At 43.4% G+C, this 24,379-nt stretch overlaps 2 protein-coding genes across 3 annotated transcripts in view; one reads left to right on the top strand and one right to left on the bottom strand.

The window, feature by feature from the left end:
* The window catches only part of CDH23 (cadherin related 23), a 383,781-nt gene extending 380,617 nt beyond the window's left edge, over positions 1-3,164 (top strand). Inside the window, exon 68 of the mRNA XM_081861783.1 lies at positions 1,760-3,164. Coding sequence (XP_081717909.1) covers positions 1,760-2,086 — 327 coding nt within the window. The 3' untranslated portion in view covers positions 2,087-3,164. The remainder of the gene's footprint in view (positions 1-1,759) is intronic.
* Positions 3,165-3,235: 71 nt separating this feature from the next.
* The window catches only part of LOC309341913 (prosaposin-like), a 41,352-nt gene continuing 20,208 nt past the window's right edge, over positions 3,236-24,379 (bottom strand). The window contains exons 2-14 of one of the 2 annotated variants that reach the window (XM_081861872.1): positions 22,346-22,479; positions 20,224-20,298; positions 18,677-18,802; positions 17,108-17,305; positions 13,987-14,133; positions 12,756-12,815; positions 11,038-11,151; positions 9,702-9,797; positions 7,988-8,171; positions 7,285-7,466; positions 6,662-6,742; positions 5,519-5,620; positions 3,236-4,799 (exon numbers count right to left, since the gene is read on the bottom strand). In XM_081861872.1, coding sequence (XP_081717998.1) covers positions 4,764-4,799; positions 5,519-5,620; positions 6,662-6,742; positions 7,285-7,466; positions 7,988-8,171; positions 9,702-9,797; positions 11,038-11,151; positions 12,756-12,815; positions 13,987-14,133; positions 17,108-17,305; positions 18,677-18,802; positions 20,224-20,298; positions 22,346-22,479 — 1,535 coding nt within the window. In that variant the 3' untranslated portion in view covers positions 3,236-4,763. The remainder of the gene's footprint in view (positions 4,800-5,518; positions 5,621-6,661; positions 6,743-7,284; positions 7,467-7,987; positions 8,172-9,701; positions 9,798-11,037; positions 11,152-12,755; positions 12,816-13,986; positions 14,134-17,107; positions 17,306-18,676; positions 18,803-20,223; positions 20,299-22,345; positions 22,480-24,379) is intronic. The other variant, XM_081861873.1, reaches the window with a different exon arrangement.

Below are 24,379 nucleotides of genomic sequence, written 5' to 3'. Positions count from 1 at the left end.
GTGACATAACTGGGCCCCTGACCCCACGGGGTGCCGCAGAAAGAATGTAGTTGGTCAAGGGAGCCGTGGACTCAAAAAGGTTGAAAACCTCTGCTTTAGGCATTAGAATCCTTTGCTAACCACTGTGAAGTAATCAAACTTCCAAAAGGGGCATATATAGATAAGAGAAGAAAACCCTAGGTCAGTTATTCACAAAAAGAAAGTTGCAATTCTCTAATAAATTAGAACTTTGTAGGGCAGCTTGTAGACTCACAGCAATGAGGGATGAAGACAGTGCAATAAAAAAGTTCTAAAGGAAGAAGGCATGAGACAGAGAGATGAAAAATATGAGGGCATGGTCTTTAAACATCAAGAACTGTAGCTGCAAGGATTTTTGTGGAAGAATTGGGGGCGGGGCGGGATAGTAACAGGACATTCCTTGTACATCAGTTTATGAAGGCTATAGTGAAACAGAGAAACTACATGTTTAAGCACATTGGAAAAAAGTTTACTTTGCTGGATTGTAGCCAGAGAGTGAAGAACTTTCAGGGAGCACTTTGTTTCTCTTCTGTAATCTCTCTGTTTGCTTTATCATGCCCAGTAAGTTGAGCCAAGTGCACAGAAGTGGTGAACCAGTTAATGCTTTGTGCTTGATTGCAATCTTTGTCTAATCTGGTTTCCTTCTGCCTTTGCTTCTATTCTACCTGAACCTGGAGTTCTTAATACTCTCCAGCTAGCTCAGGCTTCTTAGCATCCTCTTTCTTCCTGCTCTCCCATTGGTTAGACCCTCCTCAAAGCTCCTTGCCCACCTTATTACAATCAGAAACATATAATGCACAACATTATACAGAAGCACAATATTAAATATCTGCTCTTTGTGGTTTGTTGATTTTATGGGGTGTATGGTGTATCAGGCTGGCTCCCATCTAAGTAGCACCCAAGCCTGAAGGCACTTCCCTTTGGAGACAGAACGATAGTTCAGCCTTTCAATCTACTCTGTGACATCTCACTGTGCAGAAACTGCCGTCTTTGCCTTATTAGGATTTTAAAACACGACTGTGCAAGAACCAATCCAAAAATATGTCTCAAGTTGTATATAATGAATGCATTTTATTCAGGGCCAATATTAAGCTCTTTGTAGGAAAGATCTAAAGTAGGCTTCCTCAAACTCAGCCCTCCAGATGTTTTTGGCCTACTACTCCCATGATCCCTAACTAGCAGAACCAGTGGTCAGGGATGATGGGAACTGTAGTCTCAAAACATCTGGAGGGCCGAGTTTGAGGAAGCCTGATCTAAAGAGACCTATACATCAAACAAGACAGGAAAATGAATTTCCCAAGTCAACATCTGGTTCCTCCCCCAGTGCAAAGAGTAAGGGCTTGGCAAGAGTCGTGCACTCCCCAGCAATGAAGACTTAAAGCCCTAAACCAGTGGACTCTTATGAGGAGTGAGAGCTCCAGTATATGCAGAGAATTCCCTAGCCTGAAACAGCTTCTACAGTCATTTCAATGGAGAATGAGGTTCCATGTGCATTTCGGTGCATGTCAGTTCCTTCCACTGGAATCAGCTAGGTCACCCAACTGCTTGAGTGTTACAAACATAGGAATTTTGAGTGGGGTAATTAAACTCTAGATATAATCAGGGTCTTTAGGTTGAGAGGGGACCTTTATCCTGTTCCCAGATTAGCTCAGGAAGGGAATGTAACTGCAGCTGAAAACAGCGCCGCCTAAGCAATGGGGAGCACTACAATATGTTGATTTCAACTTGGGTTTTGTTCCAGCTGATCCAGAACGACTTGGACGACGACGAGGAGCAAAGGAGTCCAAGCCAAGGGAGCCTCCGCTTCCGACATAAGCAGCCCATTGAGCTCAAGGGACCTGATGGAATCCATGTGGTCCACGGGAGCACAGGTACTCTGCTAACCTCTGACCTCAACAGTCTTCCCGAGGATGACCAGAAGGTGCTGGGCCGCTCCTTGGAGACACTGACTGCCGACGGTGGGGCGTTCTGTGACAAGAACGCCCGCACCGAGTCCGCCAAATCCACCCCTATGCACAAAATGAGGGAAGTGATCATGGAGAGCCCACTGGAAATCACAGAGTTATGACTAGAAGTGGCATCGCTGGTGTAGCGCTCCGAGGAAGCCTGGCCCCACGTAGACTGCCGCCGCCGCCAGAGGAGAGCACTGACCAAGGGACAAGAGGGGCAGAAGAAAATCCAGAGGCCTCGGTCACTTGTGCCTGGCCACCACCTGTTCCAGAAGAAACCTGACCAAGACAGCTGTTAGGGCAGCCTTGGGGAGCCTAACCCCCGGGGTGCAGGGTCTCAGGACTGTTTACTTCTACCAGGCACTCACATCATTAAACTCATAACTTTTTAAATTTTATTTTTAAAATATAAAGTGTTAAAAAGAGCAATGGGGAGGCCCTGAGGCACAGACTTAAGGCTAGAATTGCAATAACCACGGTGTGCCATGATGCCCCATCGGTGGAGATGACCAGGCTCTCCCAACAGGTCCTGGGTTGCACCAATTACATTCTTCCACCATCAGGCTAGTGGTGGAGATTGTGATGATGGGAGAAGACGGCTGCTAACCAGCTGCAGCTAAGATGCTATGACCATCAACTCGCACAGAGCAAATTGTGTGATAACCTTCAGGAAGCTCCAGAAATCTGTTTGGCATTTATCTGTGTTTTCACCTTTCCAGAAAGCAGGGGTTGGGAAGAAACTGAAGCCATTTCTTCATTTTGCTGGCCTACCAAAACACTGCAGCATCAAAAGAAACAAGAGTGATATTAATTGAGGTTCTGAACGTAGAGTGTTTTGTGTGTACTCCTTTTCTTCTTCTTTTGTTTTCAAACAGTAAAGTGTTGAGCGTTTTTGGAATGGTCTGTCAAAGGAACCAGAAATACATAATCCATGAATTTAGTTAATCTGTGTTTGATCTTTCCCTCCCAGCTTGGGCACAAGGTTCGGTGCTTGTTTGGGTTAAGTACACACTGCTGTAGGGACTGAGGAATCAGCGTGGTCATTGTGCTCATCTATATACCAGCATGTACATTCTCTCTCCATAAAACTATCAAGAAGGGAAATGCTAAGTGTTTCTTATTCAGAAGTGTGTATACGATGCAATACACACACAGTGAAAGGTCTGCAGTTTGAATAAACTGTGCCCATTAAGCTAACCTTTAACATCATTCTGCTTTTTATTATTCAGGTTTACAACAGGTCGCTTAACAAAAACCAAGAGTCAGTGTCAAATTTGTAAGAATTGTTTAATTTTTCTTAACTACAGAAGCATTGGTAAAATGCTCATTATAATGTCCTTTTGGAATATCTGGATAATTTCTCAGCATGTATATTGAACAGGTTCACACACAGGTAAGTATGGCTTCATTACTTATAACAGCTATGTAGACATGGGAATTGTGCCTTGCGAAAACAACAACAACAATTCACCTCTGCATCACTGTACCTGTTAAATTTTATCTTTTGCTTACAAATATGGCATCTGCATGACTTTCAAGCATCATTAGTGCTCTCTGATGTTGCTCTAATTGCAAGCTGCAACAAGAGTCAATAGCTTTGGAACTGATATTTAAACACATTCTGATAAATGTCATATTGAGGTGTAGAGCAAAGACGCTATTGCTTAATGCTGCCTGTTCTATATTATCCTGATCACTTGCTGCTACTCCTGAAGTACAGAGAAAACACAATTAAAATTACTTGTTGCTTAGTTCGTAGGTCAGCACTCAACCCACCTATTGGTAAGTAACAGCCATGGATTTATGTGCTAATTAGTCTAAAATTCAGTCTACCTAACTACACCAATCCAGCGAGGGAATAAGCAAACCACTGATCATGCAAATTGTTTTGTGTCCAGTACCTATTTAGCCATTTAATCAGCCTTTCATGCCGATTGTGATATATATCCCTTTGAGGACCCTAGCTGCTGCCTTCAGAAAGAACAGGGTTAGGAACTTAAACCAAGTTTAAGTTCTACAGGTAAAAGTATAAGTACCCAGTAACTGCCTGTACTTAACATGAGCAAATGGGCAGCCCCTTTTTTCTCGAGACTTTGTTTCTGTCTACACCAGAAATTTAAGAGAGCTGAAATCCCTCCATATAATTAAAATTATTGTGTCAGTTGACCTGTCTTAAAGAAAATTCTAAGCATCTCCAGGTAAAAAGAATCTCAAATAACAAGACTGGGAAAATATATTTGTTTGAAGCACTGCTGCTGGCAGAGTAGACAGTGGACTAAGTGGCCCAACAGTCTGATTGGCTGTTCCCAGCACCCCTTGAAGAAAAGCAATGAAATATTAAAACAATTTAAATGTATAGTATAGTTGTACCTTAAAAGGCTAGCTAGACAAGGAAGGTATTGGAAATCTGAAAATGCCAACTTAAGCAGCCAGTTTTGCAATGATCGTAACGCAATTTACCCATTTTAAAACAAGAGTCTTACCAAAATTCTCAGCTATTCAAATAAAATCCCCACCACAGCCTTTTTCTTCCCTACCCATGTCACTTCCCCACCATGGATCTAAAAGTAAAACTAAATGTATGGTAATTCAGAGTATCACAAGCAAAGGAAACATTCCCCCTGCTTTTTTCTTTTTCAGCAGTATAGCCACCCAACGGACAGCCACACTGCAGAAGTGTGAAAGGAAGGTGTGGTTCTGCCAGTGTTTAGACATTTCACCATTTCCCACCCGGCCAAATTCCAGGGTGCATTCAGTAAAACCACAGCCAACATTCTTCCACTGGCAAGGCTTCCTCTAGTTCCATATATGGCGTTTGCAGTATTCAGTGGCCTATGGGGAAAAGAGAGGAAGACTCAAGGAAGGCCATTCTCCATTCATAGCACAACTCATAAGAAAATGGGTTTCTAAAGGAAAACAGGAACTTCAGAGTATCTAAGATTTCCTATTCATCTTGCTGTCAACTAAGCTCACACCAGGGATCAGGAACCTGAAGCCCTTCAGATGCCATAAGATTCTGAACACAGAGACAATGCCAATACAGCTACATACCTGGATGTGCATAATGGTGTTCATCCAGTCCCATTAAGGAGTGAATGCATATCCCTACTGCAAGATTGGTAGATACACAGCTAGGGTGGATAAGGGCCAGTATATTCACACGTAAGATGTTTTTAGAGCTCTACAGGTAAGCACTTGGAAGCAGAACAAGTTAATTAAATCTGACCTATCTGAGCTGTGTAACAGTGTGTGTCTACTACTTATGACAACTGCACACAAATTTTAAATACACTCCCCCAATCCTATATTCCACATCACTAATATGCACCTAGATCTTCTGTAGCACAGAGGATTTTCGTTTCAAAGACTATCGCCTTCCATAGAGTCATTTCACCTGCTCCTATTTCGGTCATCTCGTCACATTCCCAGAATTGTATGCTGCAAAGAGTGCTCCCATTTTTAACTGTGTTCAATTACTTTTTTTTATCAACTCCATCTCACTGTATTGGAAAGCTTGATATTCCCCTCTTGCCACCACCACCCCTACTTACTTGGCACTGAGCTGCAGTCTCTGCGTTCTTGCACCAGTAGCTAGGGCCCCGGACACAAACTTCCATGCCCACAAGGTGGGACGAGGGGCAGGCTCCTATTTTCTGTGGGGCAGAAGAGTACAAAAAGGGACCATTACACCTATGCAGAATCAGCCTCCTTTCTTAACTGCACCACGCTCCTTTTTAAGTTCCCCAAAGCCTCCTTCAACTTCACATTGCTCCCCACTTTTCAAAGCAGGCGGTAAGACTCAGGGTAGCTTTGCAGCAGGGATGGGCAACCTGTAGCTCTAGGGCTGCCTGTGGCCCTCAGCAGGGTAGCCAAGTACACAGTACCAAAAAGCGGGACATGGGTATGTGTAAAGTTCGCACATGCTCATTTATGTGGACGTTCAGAAGAAATCACTATAATTTAAAAAGAACTATGAGACGTCTCACCATGGTGGGGGACATTGTGACCTGTGTTGCCTGCTCAGGCTTGCTAGCCAGGTGCTAACTAGGAGGGCAGCTTGAAGGTCCTTCTTTCCTAGGTTTTCTTTTTTAAAAAAAAATATTTGGACTGGGCAGCCATTCAAATAGAGGACCCTTTTCAAAAAGAGGGCTGCCCTTTCTGTAAAGTAGGACACACAGCCAACCCTAATCTTCAGACTCATTTTCAAAAGGGCCATCTGCCAGCTATTTGACTTCTGGCAAGGATGATCGGCCCCTCCCCTGGAAACTTGCTGTGCAAGAAGGGAGAGAGAAAAAGTGGGTGGTAGAAAGAGAGCGTCACAGGGGGTTGTCCTACCCACCAAATTACCCCTAACAGGCGGGAAGGGGCTTTTCTGCCCCCTGTTTCACAGCAAGGATGCAATGTGTAGCCCCGTCCAGCAATCATCAGGACCAATGGTCAGGGATGATGGGAGCTGGAGTCCATCCACAGGTTACCCACCCCTGTTTTACAGGTTCAGTTTCCTTGTGAATAGTGAAACTACTGGATATTTATGGGATTTTTGTGGTTTTGTTATTTGCAAAGGAAATAACAGTGCAATCATATATGCGTATCAGAAGAAATATCCCAGGTAAATATATCCATTGGATTGCGGACAAAGCTGTTTGCCAGAGATCTCGCTCAAGAATGAACAATTACTTTAGAACATGACTTACAGCACACACAAAGGTTGGCTCCATGACCTGCACCAGGAGGCGGACGGCAGCTGGCTCATATTGCACCACGAGTTGATCACACTGTAATAAAAAAAAAACAAGTTAAGTGACTCTCAGCCTTTCTCCTAGGTACAGCCCCCAAGAGTGCAACTGGGTCTAAATCTTTTGTTTTCTGGATTTAATTGATTAAGCTGAATTTGCAGGGTCTCGGGACAGGTGGAATGCTCCCTAAGGAACCTCATTAGTCTTATCCAAGCCGTCTACAAAACCCCTAAACAGGCAGCTCTCTTTGGTTATGACTATGTCAAAAAATATTTGGAAGTTCTGCCCAAGAAGTAACTTCTGTATCTGCTTCAAATTTTTTACTAGGAGCAAAATTTGGTGGCAACACTAAAAAAAGGGGGGAGACACAACATTTGCTTCAGATGCATTTCAAACTAGAAGTAATTAAAGAAGATAATATTTCTTCTGGCTTGCAGAATAAAGCTTCTATGTAGCTAAACCAATGAAATGCCCACCACTTTTGGCAGGAAGACAAGGCAGAGATCTTCAGCTCCTTGACCTCCTCTCTCCTTTTAGAACACTTTGATCTCCCTTTCACAATAGCCATTTGGCGTACTTACGGGATACACCAAAGCTTCTGGCAGCAACTGGCAACCCTTAGAAAGCATATTTCCAATCTGTTCCTGCGTTTGATTCTTTTCCAGCTCTTGATCAACATATGTAACGATGAGTGTACACACATGGCAGACTTCACTTTCACTGGGTTTGGTTGGTTTCAATCCTTCTTCCAGAGCTTCCCTCTCTGAGGAGAAACAAAGTTTGGGAGTTATCAACCTGGAAAGATTACTTTTTTATATATAATATTTTTTATTGCAAATTGTTATTACTCTTTTTACACTGAATGCCTCCTGAATGCAGCTCTTAACAAAAGTTAAAACCACCCATTAAAAACACAGAAGCAATGAAGCAATATAAATTAGGACAAAAGAGAAACCAACTAAAAAACCAGAAACTAGCAAAGGCAGATGGAAATGCACCGTCCATTGAATGCTCAGGAGAACAAGATGGTATTTGGCTGGTGCCTAAAGGCTGAAGGTAGGTGGCAGCCACTTGTCTTTGGGAACAGCATTCAATCATAATTGGGGTAACATGACCAAGGCAACCACATCTCTGGTCTAACCTCAGAATGTTAGAAATCTTGTCAGACTGACAAGAAATGTTGTAAGACCAGGCAAGTTGATATAGGAGCAGGTCATTGCAATTAACCCCCGCCCCACGCCCAGGCCACATAACAAGACAGTGCAAGCAAATGCCATTACCTACCAAAGTTCAAAGAGATATCTCTGGGGCAAAGTCTAATCCTCATGCACACAGCTTCAGGTTTAGTTGCATCCAGGAGCATGTAGAGAATAGCCTTTCCATAGGAATCAACTAAGTCTTTGCATTGGTCCAGGATTTCATGGGGCAGTATATAGCAGACTTTCACCATCTGGTGGACTATTTCTTGCTGAAACATAAAAGCAGAAAGGTATGCGAAGGAGGAAGATGGAACTTATTCTGTAGTCGGTGCTAACAAGGAAGGAGATGTCAATTACTGGCAGGAGCAAGCCAGCCAGCAGTAAATCACAACGGGCAGGTGAACTTAACTCTTTCTTAGAAAAACAGGATCTGCACAGGAGTGCCAGGCCTAATGAGCACAGCAACTCTTATTCAGTAGGCCTTGCCCCTATGAGGCAGTTTCAAGGACTGAAGGTCCCTACCTTCCCACAGCTGCCTAAGTCCTCTCCTCTCCAGTGTTTTCCCCCAAGCAATCTGAGACGACGCTTTTGTGAAACTAACTTCTCTTCCCTCTTCATACCTCTCCAGGTTCTGGGATACCAGATGGGAAGGGAGGTTGTCACACCAGGAGGCGTGGACCCCCATGCCTCTTCACCAGCCTGACATACTTCTGCTTCTTGGCCTCCCTCACGCCTCTCTCCTGCTTCAGCTTCTACCTCTGATTCTGGACGTCTCTGCCACAAATACCGTATTTTTTGCTCTATAAGACTCACTTTTTCCCTCCTAAAAAGGGGAAATGTGTGTGCGTTTTATGGAGCGAATGCAGGCTGCGCAGCTATCCCAGAAGCCAGAACAGCAAGAGGGTTCGCTGCTTTCGCTGCTTAGTGATCCCTCTTGTTGTTCTGGCTTCTGAAATTCATAATATTTTTTTTCTTGTTTTCCCCCTCCCAAAACTAGGTGCGTCTTATGCTCTGCTGCGTCTTACAGAACGAAAAATACGGTACTTCCTGCTCACTCAGCCTTGTCACCTCTTCAGCTTCTGAAACCTCCTCCCCCCCCCACCCCGTTTGCTCCCTCTGACCTTTCATTGTTGTCCCACCCCCAATCCCCAGGCTCTGAGCCTTCTTCCCTTGGGGGTTCCCCAGCTGGTCCCCCCCAAATTCCTCTGCATCAAACCAGTCCATGACCTCTATGAAAAGCAGGAGGAGAAGTTACTGTAGATCTTAGTAACTGAACCAAGGTGACCACAGCAAAGGAGATATGGGGTCCTTTTGAGTGTTGGGTAGAAGGAGGTCATTTTGACAGGTGCAGTTTCTCATGCAGATGTAAGAAAAGCTGCACCTGCATGAACTCCCTTTTCTGGTAATAAGAGACAAACTGAGACAGGCAGTTTCCTCAGTTGTTCCTCTCCTTCTATGCAGCCCTCTAATGTTTCAACTAGTCCCCTCCCAACCCATGTTTCCATATCAAGTGTTGATGAAAGGCATCCTATAAGTTTGAAATGAGACCTTCATTCAACTTCTCATAATGAGGAAACCAAGAGTTTAGATTCCTGCATTGCAGGAGGTTGAACCAGATGATCTTTGGGGTCTCTTCCAACTCTACGATTCTACAATACTAGGCAGTGCTCTCACATCCCAACTTCCCTCGCAGTAGCAGTGGTGCAGGCCTCCAAAAGTGGGAAAAACCTCCAAAGAGAGCCCCCTCCCGAACCCTCCACCATCACCCGATAGATGACAATAGGTTTCCTCAGCCTTACTTCTGTGACATTCTCCTCCATCATGCCTTCTGCAATGGTTACTATTTTCTTGCATAAACCACACGCAAACTCAGGGCTTTGGGCATTTGATGTTTTCTGCCAGATTAAAGAAAAGAACAACAAGAAGAAAAAATCAAGCACAACTTTCAAGGACAAGCAACAGTAGAATACTAAAACATTGTTAACTCAAGCTTAGCCAAAATAACATTTTCTGTGGAATGCAGCAAACCCCCTTTTTCAGTGATCACTTTGGAAAAGTGCGCAAAACCCCCCTGCCTATTCAAGGAAGCAATGCCTTCATTCTGAATCGACTTCATTTGCCTTCAGTGACATCAGCATGAAGCCAAACCTGACTGGCTACATAAGGCAGTGACATTGTCCAGTTCATGGAATGTTCTTATCTGTCTGGGATCAGCCATGTAGAACAAACTGTCCAAATTTTCAACCAGCATTCTTTTTACACTGAAATTAGGTCACATATGATTGACTACCTAATTTCATGATGTCACCTCATTCACGTAGTGATACCTAGTTGGCTAGGATTCTCCATGTGACTACTTTGGGAACAAAAAAAGGTGCAGTAAACAGAAGGAAAACAAATTGTGCCAAAGAAGCAGCAAATGGGGGGGAAACTGTACCAAAAAAAGCTGGAAAACATGCAGAAATATCCCCAGAAAGGGCAGATATATCCCCAGAAAAGGCATGACTTTTCAAACTGCCACTTTAAAAATAATACGCGCAATTCATCTAAAATTTCCTGAATTCGCTGGGGAGCCTTTGCTTAAATATTTCCTATTGAAATCAATAGAATTTAAAAGTTGGATTGTGCCAGTTAAATTTGGGGGGTTGTCACAAAGACAGATGAGTCACAGTGAAGTAAATGAGAATATGCATTGCAGGAGGTTGGACTAGATAATCCTAGTGGTCCCTTCCAATTCTATGATTTAATGCCCATGCAAAGAATCTCCCAGACAGGGGCCACCCATTAACCCTTTTGCTAAGGATGTGCAGACCCTGGAAAAGGTACACTAATCTTATTAAAAACAATTGCAATTCTCCTGCTTTTCATCAGGGGGAGTTTCAAAATTCTGCATGAAGGTTGCTTTTGGCAAAATTCAGTGTCTCCCTAGTGTTGATGTGCAGGTTAACACTGCTAAAACTTCATATCGAAACTCATTTTTTGCCCTTGGGTATTCCTCTGATGTTTGCCACGCAGGAGTCTCCAGAGCCTCATTGCATTTGACTTTAGGCACAAATAAATTCAGCAGCTACTCTGCAATGCTCTCAGCCTCTGCCTGCCCCCTGGCAGAGCAGGAGGGGGCTCTTTTGCTCTTACCTCTACAGATTCCGATACTGTAGACAAGTCATCAAGGGGTTTAGCTGGCAGTAATGCATGAAAAGGCTCAGGTTTTTCAGAGTCACAGAAGGCGCCACAGACAGTCTTTGATTGCTGAAAGGGGAGGAAAAAGTTCCATTGGACAACAAATCTCATTTTCTCTTCCTACCATAATTTAACACGGAGCTACGGGAGGGTTGTGGATGTTGTCTGAGGGGAACGGGGGAGGGATACCACATCATACTGGACAAAACCCTCCCTTTGCTAAGGTTACCTATGCCTTCACATGCCGCAGGTGAATGAAGAAGGAAACTGTGATTGTGATATTTGTATGCACCCACCCACAACATCATTGGGCAAGTGTGAATAAATACACACCCTTGTCAGGACCAGCTAGATCTGATTTCAAATGGAAATCTACAATGAGCTTTTATTTTCAGAATGAAACCAGTTTCACAAGAGGTGCTTTTCAGGAGCAAAAAATATGGAATAGCTTAGGGTTGCCATACGTCCGGATTTCCCCTGACATGTCCAGGATTTCAGTGATGGAATTAGCATCTGGGGGGGATTTTGGTAAATCGTCAAAATGTCCAGGTTTTTAAAAAGCTCAACAACTTTTTGTGTCTGGATTTTTACTTCTTGAAATATGGCAACCCTACAATAGTTCTAGAATGTATGTGGAGTGCATTCTGTAGAAAAAGCAAGGACTCTATTGATCCTAGAATAAAAGGTGTGTATGCAGCCTTAAGAGTGGCTGGGGAAACCCAGCCCGATGGGTGGGGTATAAATAATAATTTTTTAAAATAAAATTATTATAAGCATTAAAAGCAGGATATATAAAAACTCTGCCGTTGTGATCAACCTCCCTCTCAACCTCCAAGTTCCTTTCTGTCAGGCAAAGGTGGTTTCAATTGTTCAACCCACAAATTATCAGCAACAGTTGACCTAGAAATGAAAAACATTCTCACGTACCTCCTCCTGTGATCAGCAAAAAATCAATCAAATTGTGAAGTGGGGAGTGGGGAGAAAACCAATAGTTAAAATCATGAGAAAAGAATTCAGAGAGTAAATCCTACAGACTGAACTAGCTAATCCACAAACTCGCCCACCTGATAGCATCATGTTGCAGAACTAGCTGTGTAAATTTTCCTTGTCCAACAACTCTGTTTAGTGTAACAGGTGCTTTTCATGGGCCTATTCATGCTATCATGAATTAGAAGGTGCAATTCTTCCACAAAGGCAAAGTCTCCCACTCCCAGAAGTCAAAGCAGAGCTGCTCTCAAACTTAAGACGTGAAATGAAGTATTTGCCATTCTGGATATGGCTTCATTGCCTGAATGATAATGTCTAGTCACACTGCTGCCTTGGGATAAAGGTCAGCAACTGAAACCCTCTGGGACAAATCTGGCCTCCAGAAGGGGGAGCATCCTGTCATATTAATCTCCCCACTCCTGGACAGCATTTGACAAACTAGGCTCTGGACTTCAAACCTTGTTCCCACTATGCATGTTAATTTTACCCAGATCTCCTGATACTTATTTTCCTATGTCAGTATGTAATGCCTTATACAAAAAATGATCAATCACATGTCTAGAATATCTTACAAGCCTGAATTCAGATATTACAATGCTTTTGCTGTTGTAAAATTGGCCCTGAAGTGATGATGCTTCTCTGCCTGGAAAAGGCTAGAGTGTAAATGTCTGTCTCAATCAACTTACCAATAGATGTGTCAGCAATCGGACAAAAACATGTGAATACTCAAAGGCATATTTCTTGCACTGTGGAGGGAAGGGGGCGGGGAGAGAAACAGCTTCAATAATTACTAACAAGATCAATCCATTAATTTCACCCACACCCAACTTGAACTCCATGCTATCTCCGGAGCATGCAAAATTCTCACGCCCCTTTTTGTTTCGAAATGCTCATAGGAGCAATCCTTTCAAACTTGATCAAAGATATACAGTACAACAGAGGTACTGCCAGGACCAGTTGTTGCCTAAGACCAAGCACCTCGCCTTACTTAGTGACACAGAGCTCAGCAGGGCATTTTCTGCTTGGACTTCTTTCGTTCTTGTGACTGAGGACTTATTTCAAACTACTGCTGGTCACACCAAGGAAAACTTATTCATATGAAATGACTTGCGGCTCGTGTCAGACTTAAATTGGGCTACAGTTCCTATGCATACAATGCAGCCTTCACACAGGAACCAGCAACCTGATTTAAATGGAGATATCAGGTATTTCTAAGCCCTGATGGGTAAACTGTTCTTTCACAAACACCACATCACTTTTAAATCAGTTTGGGTGGAATGAAGTGAACCACTGACAGCTGAAATGGGGAACCTGTAGCCCTCCAAGTGTTGTCGGACATTCATTAGCCCCTAGGCAGCATGGTCTCAGTGGTCAAAGATGTGGAGAGTTTAGTCCAGCAGCAAGTTAGCCACTCCAAGTGTATAAGGATGGTTTGATTTCAATTGGCATTCTAATTTAACCTGAATTGGAGAGCCAAAATATTATGTAATTACTCCTCTGCGACTTCAGATATATATATATGCAAGCAAGGTAACTTCTTTCCCCAGTTAATCTGCTACAGTACTTGGAAAAGTTAAACGTGTGACCACAGGCTGAGGGACAACGTCTGAAACAAGACATAAGAAATATAGTTGTGTAGATCCATCCTTTCATTATCAGATGACAGACACAGGTCCTGAATACACACACACACACACACACACACACACACACACACACACATATATATATATATATATATATATATATAAAATGTCTGTTTTTCAGAAGCCTATCCACTGATTTCCCTTTGTGGTGCTGTCAGTGAAAATCTCCAGGTAGGGAAGCTCCTCGTTGTTGCCAAACATATTCCATGTGTCTTTATTGGCACAATGGATATCTCCTTATCATTAGTGTGAAGCAATAAAATCCAGTTACCTCATTTACCAAGTCAGACCCCAGGTGTTCACAGTATTGTTCAGCATAAGAAGCAAAGGACTGGACAAGGAAAGAGCTGCTCTTGAAACCTTCCTTCATTTCAGCAATTACTTGTTGACAGTCTCTGCAAGGATTTTCTTCCTTCTGCTAGGGAATAATAATAATAATTAATAATTATTATTAATAATAATGATTTATTATTTATTCCCCAGCCACTCTAGGCGGCTTCCAACAAAATACCAAAATACAATAGTCTGTTAAACATTAAAAGCTTCCCTAAACACGGCTGCCTTCAGATGTCTTCTAAAAGTCTGGTGGTTGTTGTTCTCTTTGACATCTGGTGGGAGGGTGTTCCACAGGGCAGGTGCCACTACCAAGAAGGCCCTCAGCCTGGTTCCCTGTAACTTGGCTTCTCGCAGTGAGGGAACCTCCAGAAGGCCCTCGGCACTAGACCTCAGTGTCCAGGCAGAACAATGAGGGTGGAGATGTTCCTTCAGGTATACTGAACCAAGGCTGTTTAGGGCTTTAAAGGTCAGCACCAACACTTTGAATTGTGCTCAGAAACGTACTCAGAAAAAATGTTGGAGGGGGGGGGGGAAATGAAGGATTGTTAAGACTGTGGGAGGGAGGGAAAAAGTTAAAATTCCACTCCGCTTCCCCAATCACCCCTAGCACACCCCCACAAACACATGGGTAAGCTTTCAGAGGCTGCTCTGGCTTACCAATGTAGTATTATTATTATTATTATTATTATTACTACTACTACTACTACTACTACTACTATTTTCCTCACAAAAGCGACCCACAAAAACAGTATAAACACTAAAATCAATTATAACAAACACAACCAATAGGGTTGCCATACATCTGGAATTTCCCAGACATAGCCAGAATACTGCAGTTGGAAGCAGTGTCTGGGCAGAAATCACAAATGTCCAGGAAAATCCAGATATATGGCACCCATGTTGGCAGTGTCATTTTCTTCTTTAAAATAGCTGAAAAACTCAACAACTTTGGCCCAGAAAAGCTCAACTCTTATGTCCAGATTTTCACTTTTTGAAATATGGCAACCCTAATCCCCAAACACACCTGAACAGATTAAAAAAAATCAGGTTTTTCTTACAGATCTCACCTCATTAAAAGAGGCCACAAATAGCTGGTAGTTGTTGTTCAAACTAAGATCTAAAAGCCCAGGGAATGCCATGTACATGAAAGTCATTAATGCAACTCATGCTACAACCAGTATGGCCCTCTGAGCATGCCTCAAAATCCTGTGCATGATTGCAAAACTCCTTGGAGTGCATTCTAAAGTCTGCACAAAAGGGTTGTCTATCCCAGAAGCAGTGTGACATCCCTGACTTATGCCCTGCTTCTGGCATGGAAGATAACTCCTTGAACTCCTTGGTGGTCAATTCCCTAGTCTTCCTGTAAGATGGAACTGAGTCTCACCTATAGGCCAGGCCAAAATCCTCTATGAAGTAGGAGCCAGCTACAGTTTAACCCATGGGTAGGCAAACTAAGGCCTGGGGGCCGGATCCAGCCCAATCGCCTTCTCAGTTCAGCCCGCGGACAATCTGGGAATCCGCATGTTTTTACATGAGTAGAATGTGTCCTTTTATTTAAAATGCATCTCTGAGTTATTTGTGGGGCATAGGAATTTGTTCATTTCCCCCCCTTCAAAATATAGTCCGGCCCCCCACAAGGTCTGAGGGACAATGGACCGGCCCCCTGCTGAAAAAGTTTGCTGACCCCTGGTTTAACCTCTTTCCAAAATGCAATTGCCTTCCCCTGTGGCAGACGTGAAATTCCGGTTCACAGATAGGCTGGTGTGTAGCTTATAGCCAAACTAGGCCTAATGGAGGCAGCCATGTTTGTTTCTCACACATCTGCCCTGATTTGTATACAAAACAGGATGTGTGTGTACATCTTTTTTTTTCACATCAGAAGCAGGGCAAAGGCTAAGAGCTTTTTTCCTTCCCTATTTTAGCTCCCCTGCAGCCCATCACTTCATCACTTCAGGCATTTTTCTCCCAGCCTGCTAAAAAACAAACAAAAAACAAAAACAAACCAGAAGTGGCTGAGCTGGGCTGGACAAAATGAGCCAAAAGCAATGATCTGAAAGGCGGGGGGGGGGGGGGATGTGTTGGGTAGGGCAGCAGATTACTCACTGCCCTTTTAAAAGCTAAAATTACAGACTCAGCTCATCCCTTCTGTGTTTTGCATCCACTCCTTCCTCCATGAGAAATAAACATTATCATTATTTTGCTTCTTAGAGAAAGCTCTACCCTTCAGTCACACTGTCAATCTTTTCCCTCAACTACTGTGTGCTGCTGAGGACAAATGTCTTAAAACACAAACCCAGTAAAAAGAAACCCAGTAAACAGAAAACAAGGCAGTGGGTGGATGACTGAGGGAGAAGTCATTAAACAAACAACAATTAAGCAAAACAGTTTAATTATCAAGGCTTCGTGGGAAGGACGCAGAAGAGAACCTGGGGTTTTTCTATGTTTTTCCTACCACAGCACCTTTCATGGGAGCCAAGACTTCTCTGTAGTGGCACCCAAGCTATGGAACAGTATGTTTCCCTTTGGTTCTGTGAGCTGCCCAGAGGACCTACGTTGATGGATGCCATATAAAAACTCAGTCAAATCAATAAAATAATGTGCCAATGTAAGCAGGCTTCCTTCAAGCCACTTGTCCTCTCACTGTAAAAATGGATGAATAGATGGCGCAAGTGAGGCCTACGCACATTGCAAGCCCTTTGAAGGTTACACATTTGGCAGTGGAGATGTGTCCAAGCCTGAAGGACTCTCAAAAAACAAATTCTCCCCCTCAGAAAATTCTGGGCCCTGTGGTTTATTACAGGTTGCTGGGAATTGTAATCCTGTGATGAGTAAACTACACCGCCCAGAATGTTTTGAGGGGAAGAATGTGCTTTGAAGATAACATGTGTACACAGCCAATGCAAGAAGCAAGCTCTGTGAATCAAAACGGCATCCAGTGCACTCTAGCTGAAGTTGGCAGGGTGTCTCATGGTCTCTGGAGAAAAATTGCTCCTGGCTTTCATGTGTGTGGCTGTTTGAGCAAAGGGAGACAACTCCATCCAAGCTGAATTCCTTACCAGAAACTCAGTTTGGGGCTCATCCTGAGGATAGAGGAGAAGGGGCACGTTAGCTATAAAGGGAGCCAACATTTCGGGGAAATCCGTCATATCAGGCATTCCATTAGAACTGAATGGCTTCTGGAACTTCAGGGCTCCTTCCAAGGGTACCAGATGACTGCATAGCCTGAAGGCACCACATACTATTTCAGGCCTATCCTAGAAAGAGTAACAGAGAGAGAGAGAATATTGTCAGCCCTTAAAGTGGAGGAAAAGAAATAAAAGCACTTGAAAACACTTGTGTGTTTGTCTGTTCCCTTAGGTCTGTCTTGCAGAATTACAAATGTACAGAGTCACTCATAGGAAAGTTTGTACTTGTTAGCTTCTTATTTTTTAAATACAGGGCCTTTTTTGTGACAGCACTCACAGATATGACATACCAACACTTTTTTCTGCCTATGGCAGCCATTTTGGCTTTGGCACCCACAGCACTTTTATCAATATATGTTTGGCTGTATAATTATAATTATTGTGTGGTTTTTATATTGCGACTTTATGTTGTGAACCACTCAGAGACCTGTGGGCATAGGGTAGCATACAATTTTTAATAGTAATAGTAATAATGTATTGGCACCTATTTTTTTTACCCCCCAAATGCAATGGTTTAATATAATACAGGGTCCCTCACTTTGTTAGGGCTACAACAAGAGGCTGTTTATTGATGAACCAGCTAACACGCAACAACTTAGGAAAACAAACTTGCTGATAAACGATCTTTAATTGGGAGCAAGCAGTGAGGTGGCCTAGTTTGCTGGTGATACCAAATTGTTCAGGGTTATTAAAGCAAAAGGATTACAAAAGGATCTCTGCAAACTGAGTGAATAAGCAGTAAAATGGCAAATGCAATTCAATGTAAATGTGTCTAAAATGATGCACTTTGGAGCAAAACTATCTGACCAGCAACAAGAATTTGGGGTCAATAATAGATTGCTCAATGAATCTGTTGACGCAGTGTGTGGTGCCCATGAAAAAGGCAAATTCCATGCTGGGGTTCATTAGGAAAAGAATTGAAAATAAATCTGCTGAGATTGTAAACTTTTGTTCTTATGAAACTAACCATAAAAACAAGCTAAAGGGTGGAGTCAAGACTCCACCCCATAATAATTGGAGACAATATTGAACTCTATAATAACTTCCTATTATATTGAGTGGGTGGTGGAAAATATTTACAATTCAATAAGTCTTAGTTTTTAATTAAGAATTCTTTCTGTTAAAAATGGTTGACTCGAAGAAGAAGAAGAAGAAGAAGAAGAAGAAGAAGAAGAAGAAGAAGAAGAAGAAAAGAAATAAAAACATGAGTCTGGTATAAAAGTATTTTCAGAACCAGTGTAAAAAAAATCACTATGTTTTGAGTTAAACAAGAATGAAACTAAAAAGCTGGCCTGTGAAAACTAATATAAATAAAACCAACATTATTCATAGCATAGATGCATCCTCAGAGAGGATCCCACACAGTGTGACTGGCTTGGATCTGGTCCGTGTAAGTCATGGTTGAAAGTGTCAGTACCAACAATATCACAGTCTATTTACCTGCACTTGTTTTCCAAGTTGTACCAGAATGATAACTCCTGTGTCCACCATCTTCTTGCATTGGATTGACCAGTCCTGGAAAGGGAGATACTGGCAACCTTTCTCCAAAAATTGACTGATTCTTTCCTGAGGAAAATAAATAGAAGAAAGAAAGAAAGAAAGAAAGAAAGAAAGAAAGAAAGAAAGAAAGAAAGAAAGAGGAGCATTATGAGATGGTTTTATACCAACTTGCAATATTTTCTGGAAGGGCTGCAGAAATTTATGGAAAGGGGTGGGGAGTCACACTTTGAATGAAGTCTCCATAAGTCCTGTAGCACAGAGAGGGTACCATCTCAGTCGAGAGCATTTTAGAATATAAAAAGAGCCTACTGAACAAGGCCAATGGCCCACATTATCCAGCATCCTGTTCTCACAGAGGCTACGCAGATGCCTGTGGGAAAATCCACAAGCAGGACCACAACAATACAACAGAGCACAACAATACAATTTATTTCCAGCAAATGGTATGCAGAAGCATTATTGCCTCTGACTGCAAAAGCAGAGCAGAGCTATTTGACTTTCAGAATTAAAAAAGTATGTTTGACTTTCAGATTTCAAAGGGCATTTCAGGGTAATTCAAAAGGCAAGCCTTTCCTCGCTTAATGCTATTCCCCCACGTGAACTATTGCAATGCCCAGTTGCTGACAGGTTTGAGAGCAACAGATAATAAGACGCAAATTTTGTTTCAGCTATGTGGCCTGCCTGTATGTTTCTGAGCTTAATTCAAAATGCTGGTTTGGACCGATAAAGCTCTTCAAGGCTCAGGGCTCTAATATCTTTCCAGAATGCTGCTTCTGGTATGAACCTACCTGGACCCTTAGATATTTGTCTAAGGCCCTTCTTCAAGTCCCCACCTCTGAGGAAAGCTTGGAGGGTGGTGACAAGAGAAGGGTCTTTTCAGTGGTGGCCCCCATTCTGTGGAATGCGCTCCCCTGAGAGAGACACATGTCAATCTTTGTTGACACATCTTTGGTGGCAGATGCAGACTTACTTTTCTACCTTGGATTTCAATAGACTGAGATGATATTGTTTTGTTATTAGCTGCCAACACTTCCTGTGATCATATGTGGGTTGCTTTTGTTTTGTTTTTATGGTGTAATATATATTTTTTTGTTTTTAACAATGCTGTAAACTGCTTGGAGAGCTCTGGGTAACAAGCAACTAACAATTAATAGTAACAAAAACAAGAAGAAGAATATAATAATGATACGTTATGACATTATGGGCTCACACAGTCAAACAGAAATTGCCACACATCTAAAATACTTTCAGTTTATGCCTAGGGTTGCCAACATCTGAGCCATCCCCCACCACCAGGGTTTATTATTGGAAGGCAATGATAGACAATAATGTGTCTCTCCACACCTACTGATTTTTGAGAATTAGTCAAAGGCAGAACAGACCAGGCTATTTGTGGCAGAGCGGGGGGGGGGGGGAGATAATTCTGTGTTCTCAGTTGTTCACCAAATGAAGGATGGAAATCCTAGAATCCTCTCCGGAATACTTACATCCGTGGAATTGTCTTGCATGATCTTCGCCATCATTACTGTAACGAGCTTGCACATACCACACTTGAGACTTTTCTGAGAAAGAGAAGAAAGAAATAGTAAAAAATATTATTATTATTATTATTATTATTATTATTATTATTATTAAGTATCCCAATTCCATTGGCAGAATCCAGCTCAAGAACACCAACTAGTGCAGCATGAGGCTTCCCCCGTCCTGCCCCGAATCGGCTCTAGGGGGTCAGGAGAACCCCAGAGCTGCCCACAGTGGAGAGGGATTGTCCCACGGAAACCATCGGAAGAGCACAACACTAAATTTGAATTCCTTGCCATATATTTGAAGGACATGAAATCCATGAGATTAGTTTAGTCCTTGCATATCTACAATTCCCAGCACCCTGAACCAACTATAAAAAGGTAAAGGTATCCCTGACCATTAGGTCCAGTCGCGGACGACTCGGGGTTGCGCCCTCATCTCACTCTATAGGCCGAGGGAGCTGGTGTTTGTCCGCAGACAGTTTTTCCGGGTCATGTGGCCAGCATGACTAAGCCGCTTCTGGCGAAACCAGAGCAGTTCACGGAAACACAGTTTACCTTCCTGCCAGAGCGGTACCTATTTATCTACTTGCACTTTGACGTGCTTTCGAACTGCTAGGTGGGCAGGAGCTGGGACCGAGCAACGGGAGCTCACCCCGTCACGGGGATTCAAACTGCTGACCTTCCGATCAGCAAGCCTGAGAGGCACAGTGGTTTAGACCACAGCGCCACCCCCGTCCCCAAACCAACTATAATTCCCAGGTGTTTGTGTGTTTTGCATGTATGGTGTGTACACAACCTAGGTCAGTTGCACTTCATTCCCACTGAAATCAGCAGGACTTCAATTTGAGATGACCTCTTTCTATACGGCTGGTTCAGAATCTAAATCAAGGCAGACCATTGCTTTACCTTGCCCAGCCTGCTCTGTCTGACAACAGCTATGTGGCCACTCACCCAAAGGTGCATGCAAGGGAATGTACCTAGACACTTATACAGGCAACACATGCGCTTTCCCCCTGAGCTGTATGGTGCAGCTAAATAAGGGTTTGAGGCATATGTGCCAATTCCCTGGGGCCCTGGGTACCAGAGCACCCACAAATTTCAGTGCCAGGGCCATGCACACTTCATGGCACCCACGGCCCCAGACACCCCCAGTCGCAGGGCCAAGCTAGCACTCCGAGGACAGAACCACACTTTAAAGTGTGGCCCTAGTTGAAGCCCCACCAAACACTTCTCCAGTCTGCACTCGTACAGCTTGCCCCTGTTCTGACACAAAGGCATTGCGCATTTGTCTGTGCCAGCATTATGCAGTGGCTGGTGCAGGCAAAAAGGGCAGGGTAGAAATATACAATCCAGGACACAGGTAATTGAGTCAGTTGGCATGTGTGTTAAGAGCAGGGTGGTTGCTGTTTATGGCGGTGGAAATGTCTTTAATGTAACATGGCAGTTCTGGCCTCAGTTCTCCTGGTGAAAGAAAGGAAGTGGAGCAAGGCCAGCTGACTGAGCAGCTGGTGCCGTCTAGAAATCCTCCGTTAAACTGGCCTTTCCATATCCACTCAAAAAAGAAAGTTAGGGAGGAAACCTAATATGATTTTCATAGTCGTTTCAGTTTTGTTTTGCTTTTAGACACTGTGTTTAAGGGGCTTGCTGGTTGGTATTCTGCAATTGCAATGCATCATCTGGAACCCTAAGAATGTCACCTTTCATTTAGAAGAGAAGCAAGTTTGTAGCCCATAATACAGGAATGTGTGTTGGAGCTGGGCTGGAGGCCACAGGAGTGGAGGCAAGTAGTTTTGAACATGTCTGAGGACAGAAGCCTGCAGAAAAGCTTATTCATCTAAAACAACTTTTGTCGCCACTGTCGCCACTGTCGTGCTTTCTTCCTGGTCAGGGGGCAACCTCATTACTCAGTGGCAGGTAAAACGTTCTCTGTGCTTGTTCAGAGCACTTCATTTTTGTTATTTGTTCACACTGCATGTTTCTTGGATGAATCCTGTGATCCCCTGCTCAGATTAACCCTTGCATTGAAGGACATGAATGTTGGAGGTGGGCAGGGAGTGCATACTCTGCCATCACATGGACTCACCACAGGGGTGTTGATCGCCAAAATCCCATGACAGTGGTCCAAAGTCCCGCACTTCAGTGCCGTGGGGAAGTCCCGACACCATGTTTCCGGACCCTCTGCACACTCTTTCTCCCAAGACAGGGGGCCTGCAGCAGCTGCCCAAAAGAAGAACACAAAGGTTAGCTTCCAGCTACACAGCGAAAAATGCTCTTTGACGGATTCTACCTTCTATTTAAGCTATCTCAATTTGATTTTGAAAGATAAGTAAGCTGAGCTGAGGACCTGCCCACTAGCTCGGCCACTCAGAGGAAGCAGCCTTGGAGAAATACTGCTACCACAAATGCCCATCTGTAAAATGGGAACAACAGTGATATGTGGCATCAAGCATGATAAAGTCAGAAAAGCACAGAAGTTCTGTAAACACGGTTATCTATATAACCTTATGATCGTTAAAACCACACATACAAATAATATATTTTGGATTTTTCACTGTTTTGGCCCTATGTCCACAAGTTTATTTTCATGCTTTCATCTCAGCTTTTGCATTGGAAATACTGTATTTCCTTTTCATAGAAAACCATGCTTTTCTTATCACTGCTGGAGCAAGGCCAGTTTAACAAAAATGGACAGTCCTGCCGTTGAAGCCATCATATCCTCTACGTGCCAGGAATAAACAATTTCAATATTTAATGCATAATTGTAGCACATGAAAACCATGTTAAGAGCAGCCTGTTGGGTCAGGCCTAGCCCAGCATCATGTTCTCACGGAGGCCAGCCAGATGCCTATGGGAAGGCTACCAGCAGAACCAGAGCACAAGAGGCCTCTGTCCTCCTTCATTTTCCAGGAAACAGTATTCAGAAGCACAGCTGCCTCCAAGTGTGGAGATAGAAAACAGCCAACAAGCTAAAGGCTAGCAGCCGTTGATAGACTTATCTTCTAATGAATGCCGTATCCTCCTCATAGCTGACAACAGTCACACCAGAATTAGGATTGTTCACACTGTGGTAAATGTGGCCATCTTGTTGCAATCACTTCAAATCACTTGGGACATGTCTGTGCATAGCCGTAGCCTTATTATGAGACGACACTTACTACAGCCTGACCCAATGATCAGTGCTCAGTTTGCAGGATGGGAATCTGGAGACCACCATGTTGCCTACGCCAGTTCTAAATGCAGTATAGCCAAGTTGGTGATCACAAAAGAGAGGGGAACCAGGACTATTCTGCCCACCCCAAGTAATTCGACCTAAGCCAACCCTGGGGAACTGAAACTGGAGCAACACAGAGAGTGTACAGAAACTCTGGTGAGCCCAGATGTCTACATCTCTATTTATATAGTATTTGCATTACATTGCAGAACCGAAAGCAGAAATATTCTAGCTATCCCTGCAACAGAGGTTTGCTCTGCAGACATTAGCAAGTGATAATGCATACCAGCCATCTTGGACCCTCAGGGTGGGCGAGGGGAGAGCTCTTTGGCCCACTGAACAGTGACCCAGGAGAAGCCCCCCTCCCTTGTAGTGGAGCCCCTGGAGACACAGATGGCAGCAACTCAGATGGGCTTCTGTTAGCCACCAAAAATGCCTTCCCCCTTGAGGGAAATTACTTCATACTCTCCAGTATTTTTAAGGTTCCCCTGCCCCCTGCATTTTGACTGTGTTTTGTTAACCATTAGTCCAGGTATTTCACTCTATTGTTCTTCTAGGTTGAACATAATTTGGAAACTGCCCTGAGATCACCATGAGCAATGAAGTGCAGTATGGAGATTTTGCAAATATAAAGGAACTAATGTTTAGCTCCACGGTTGTGAAAAGCTTCAACCGCCACTGATTTCTGCAAATCAGGCCAGGGTTAAAGGCACAGAAGCGAGTCTTTGTGGTTAGTTGGCAACCAGGTTTAGGAAACATAATTCACAAACTGCTGCAACGTCTCAGCTACATCTAGGAAATTATTTTGTTCTCTTCATGATCGCAATGGTAGGCCATTACTGTTAGCATCTTAGTATGTGACCAGTAGGGCCTGAAACTGTCATGTAGGTTTTGTCCTTGTTGTAG

Source organism: Podarcis erhardii (assembly GCF_964252035.2).
Source record: "Podarcis erhardii genome assembly, chromosome: 5".
Classification (NCBI taxonomy): Eukaryota; Metazoa; Chordata; class Lepidosauria; order Squamata; family Lacertidae; genus Podarcis; species Podarcis erhardii.
This window is presented reverse-complemented; position numbering and strand designations above follow the sequence as displayed.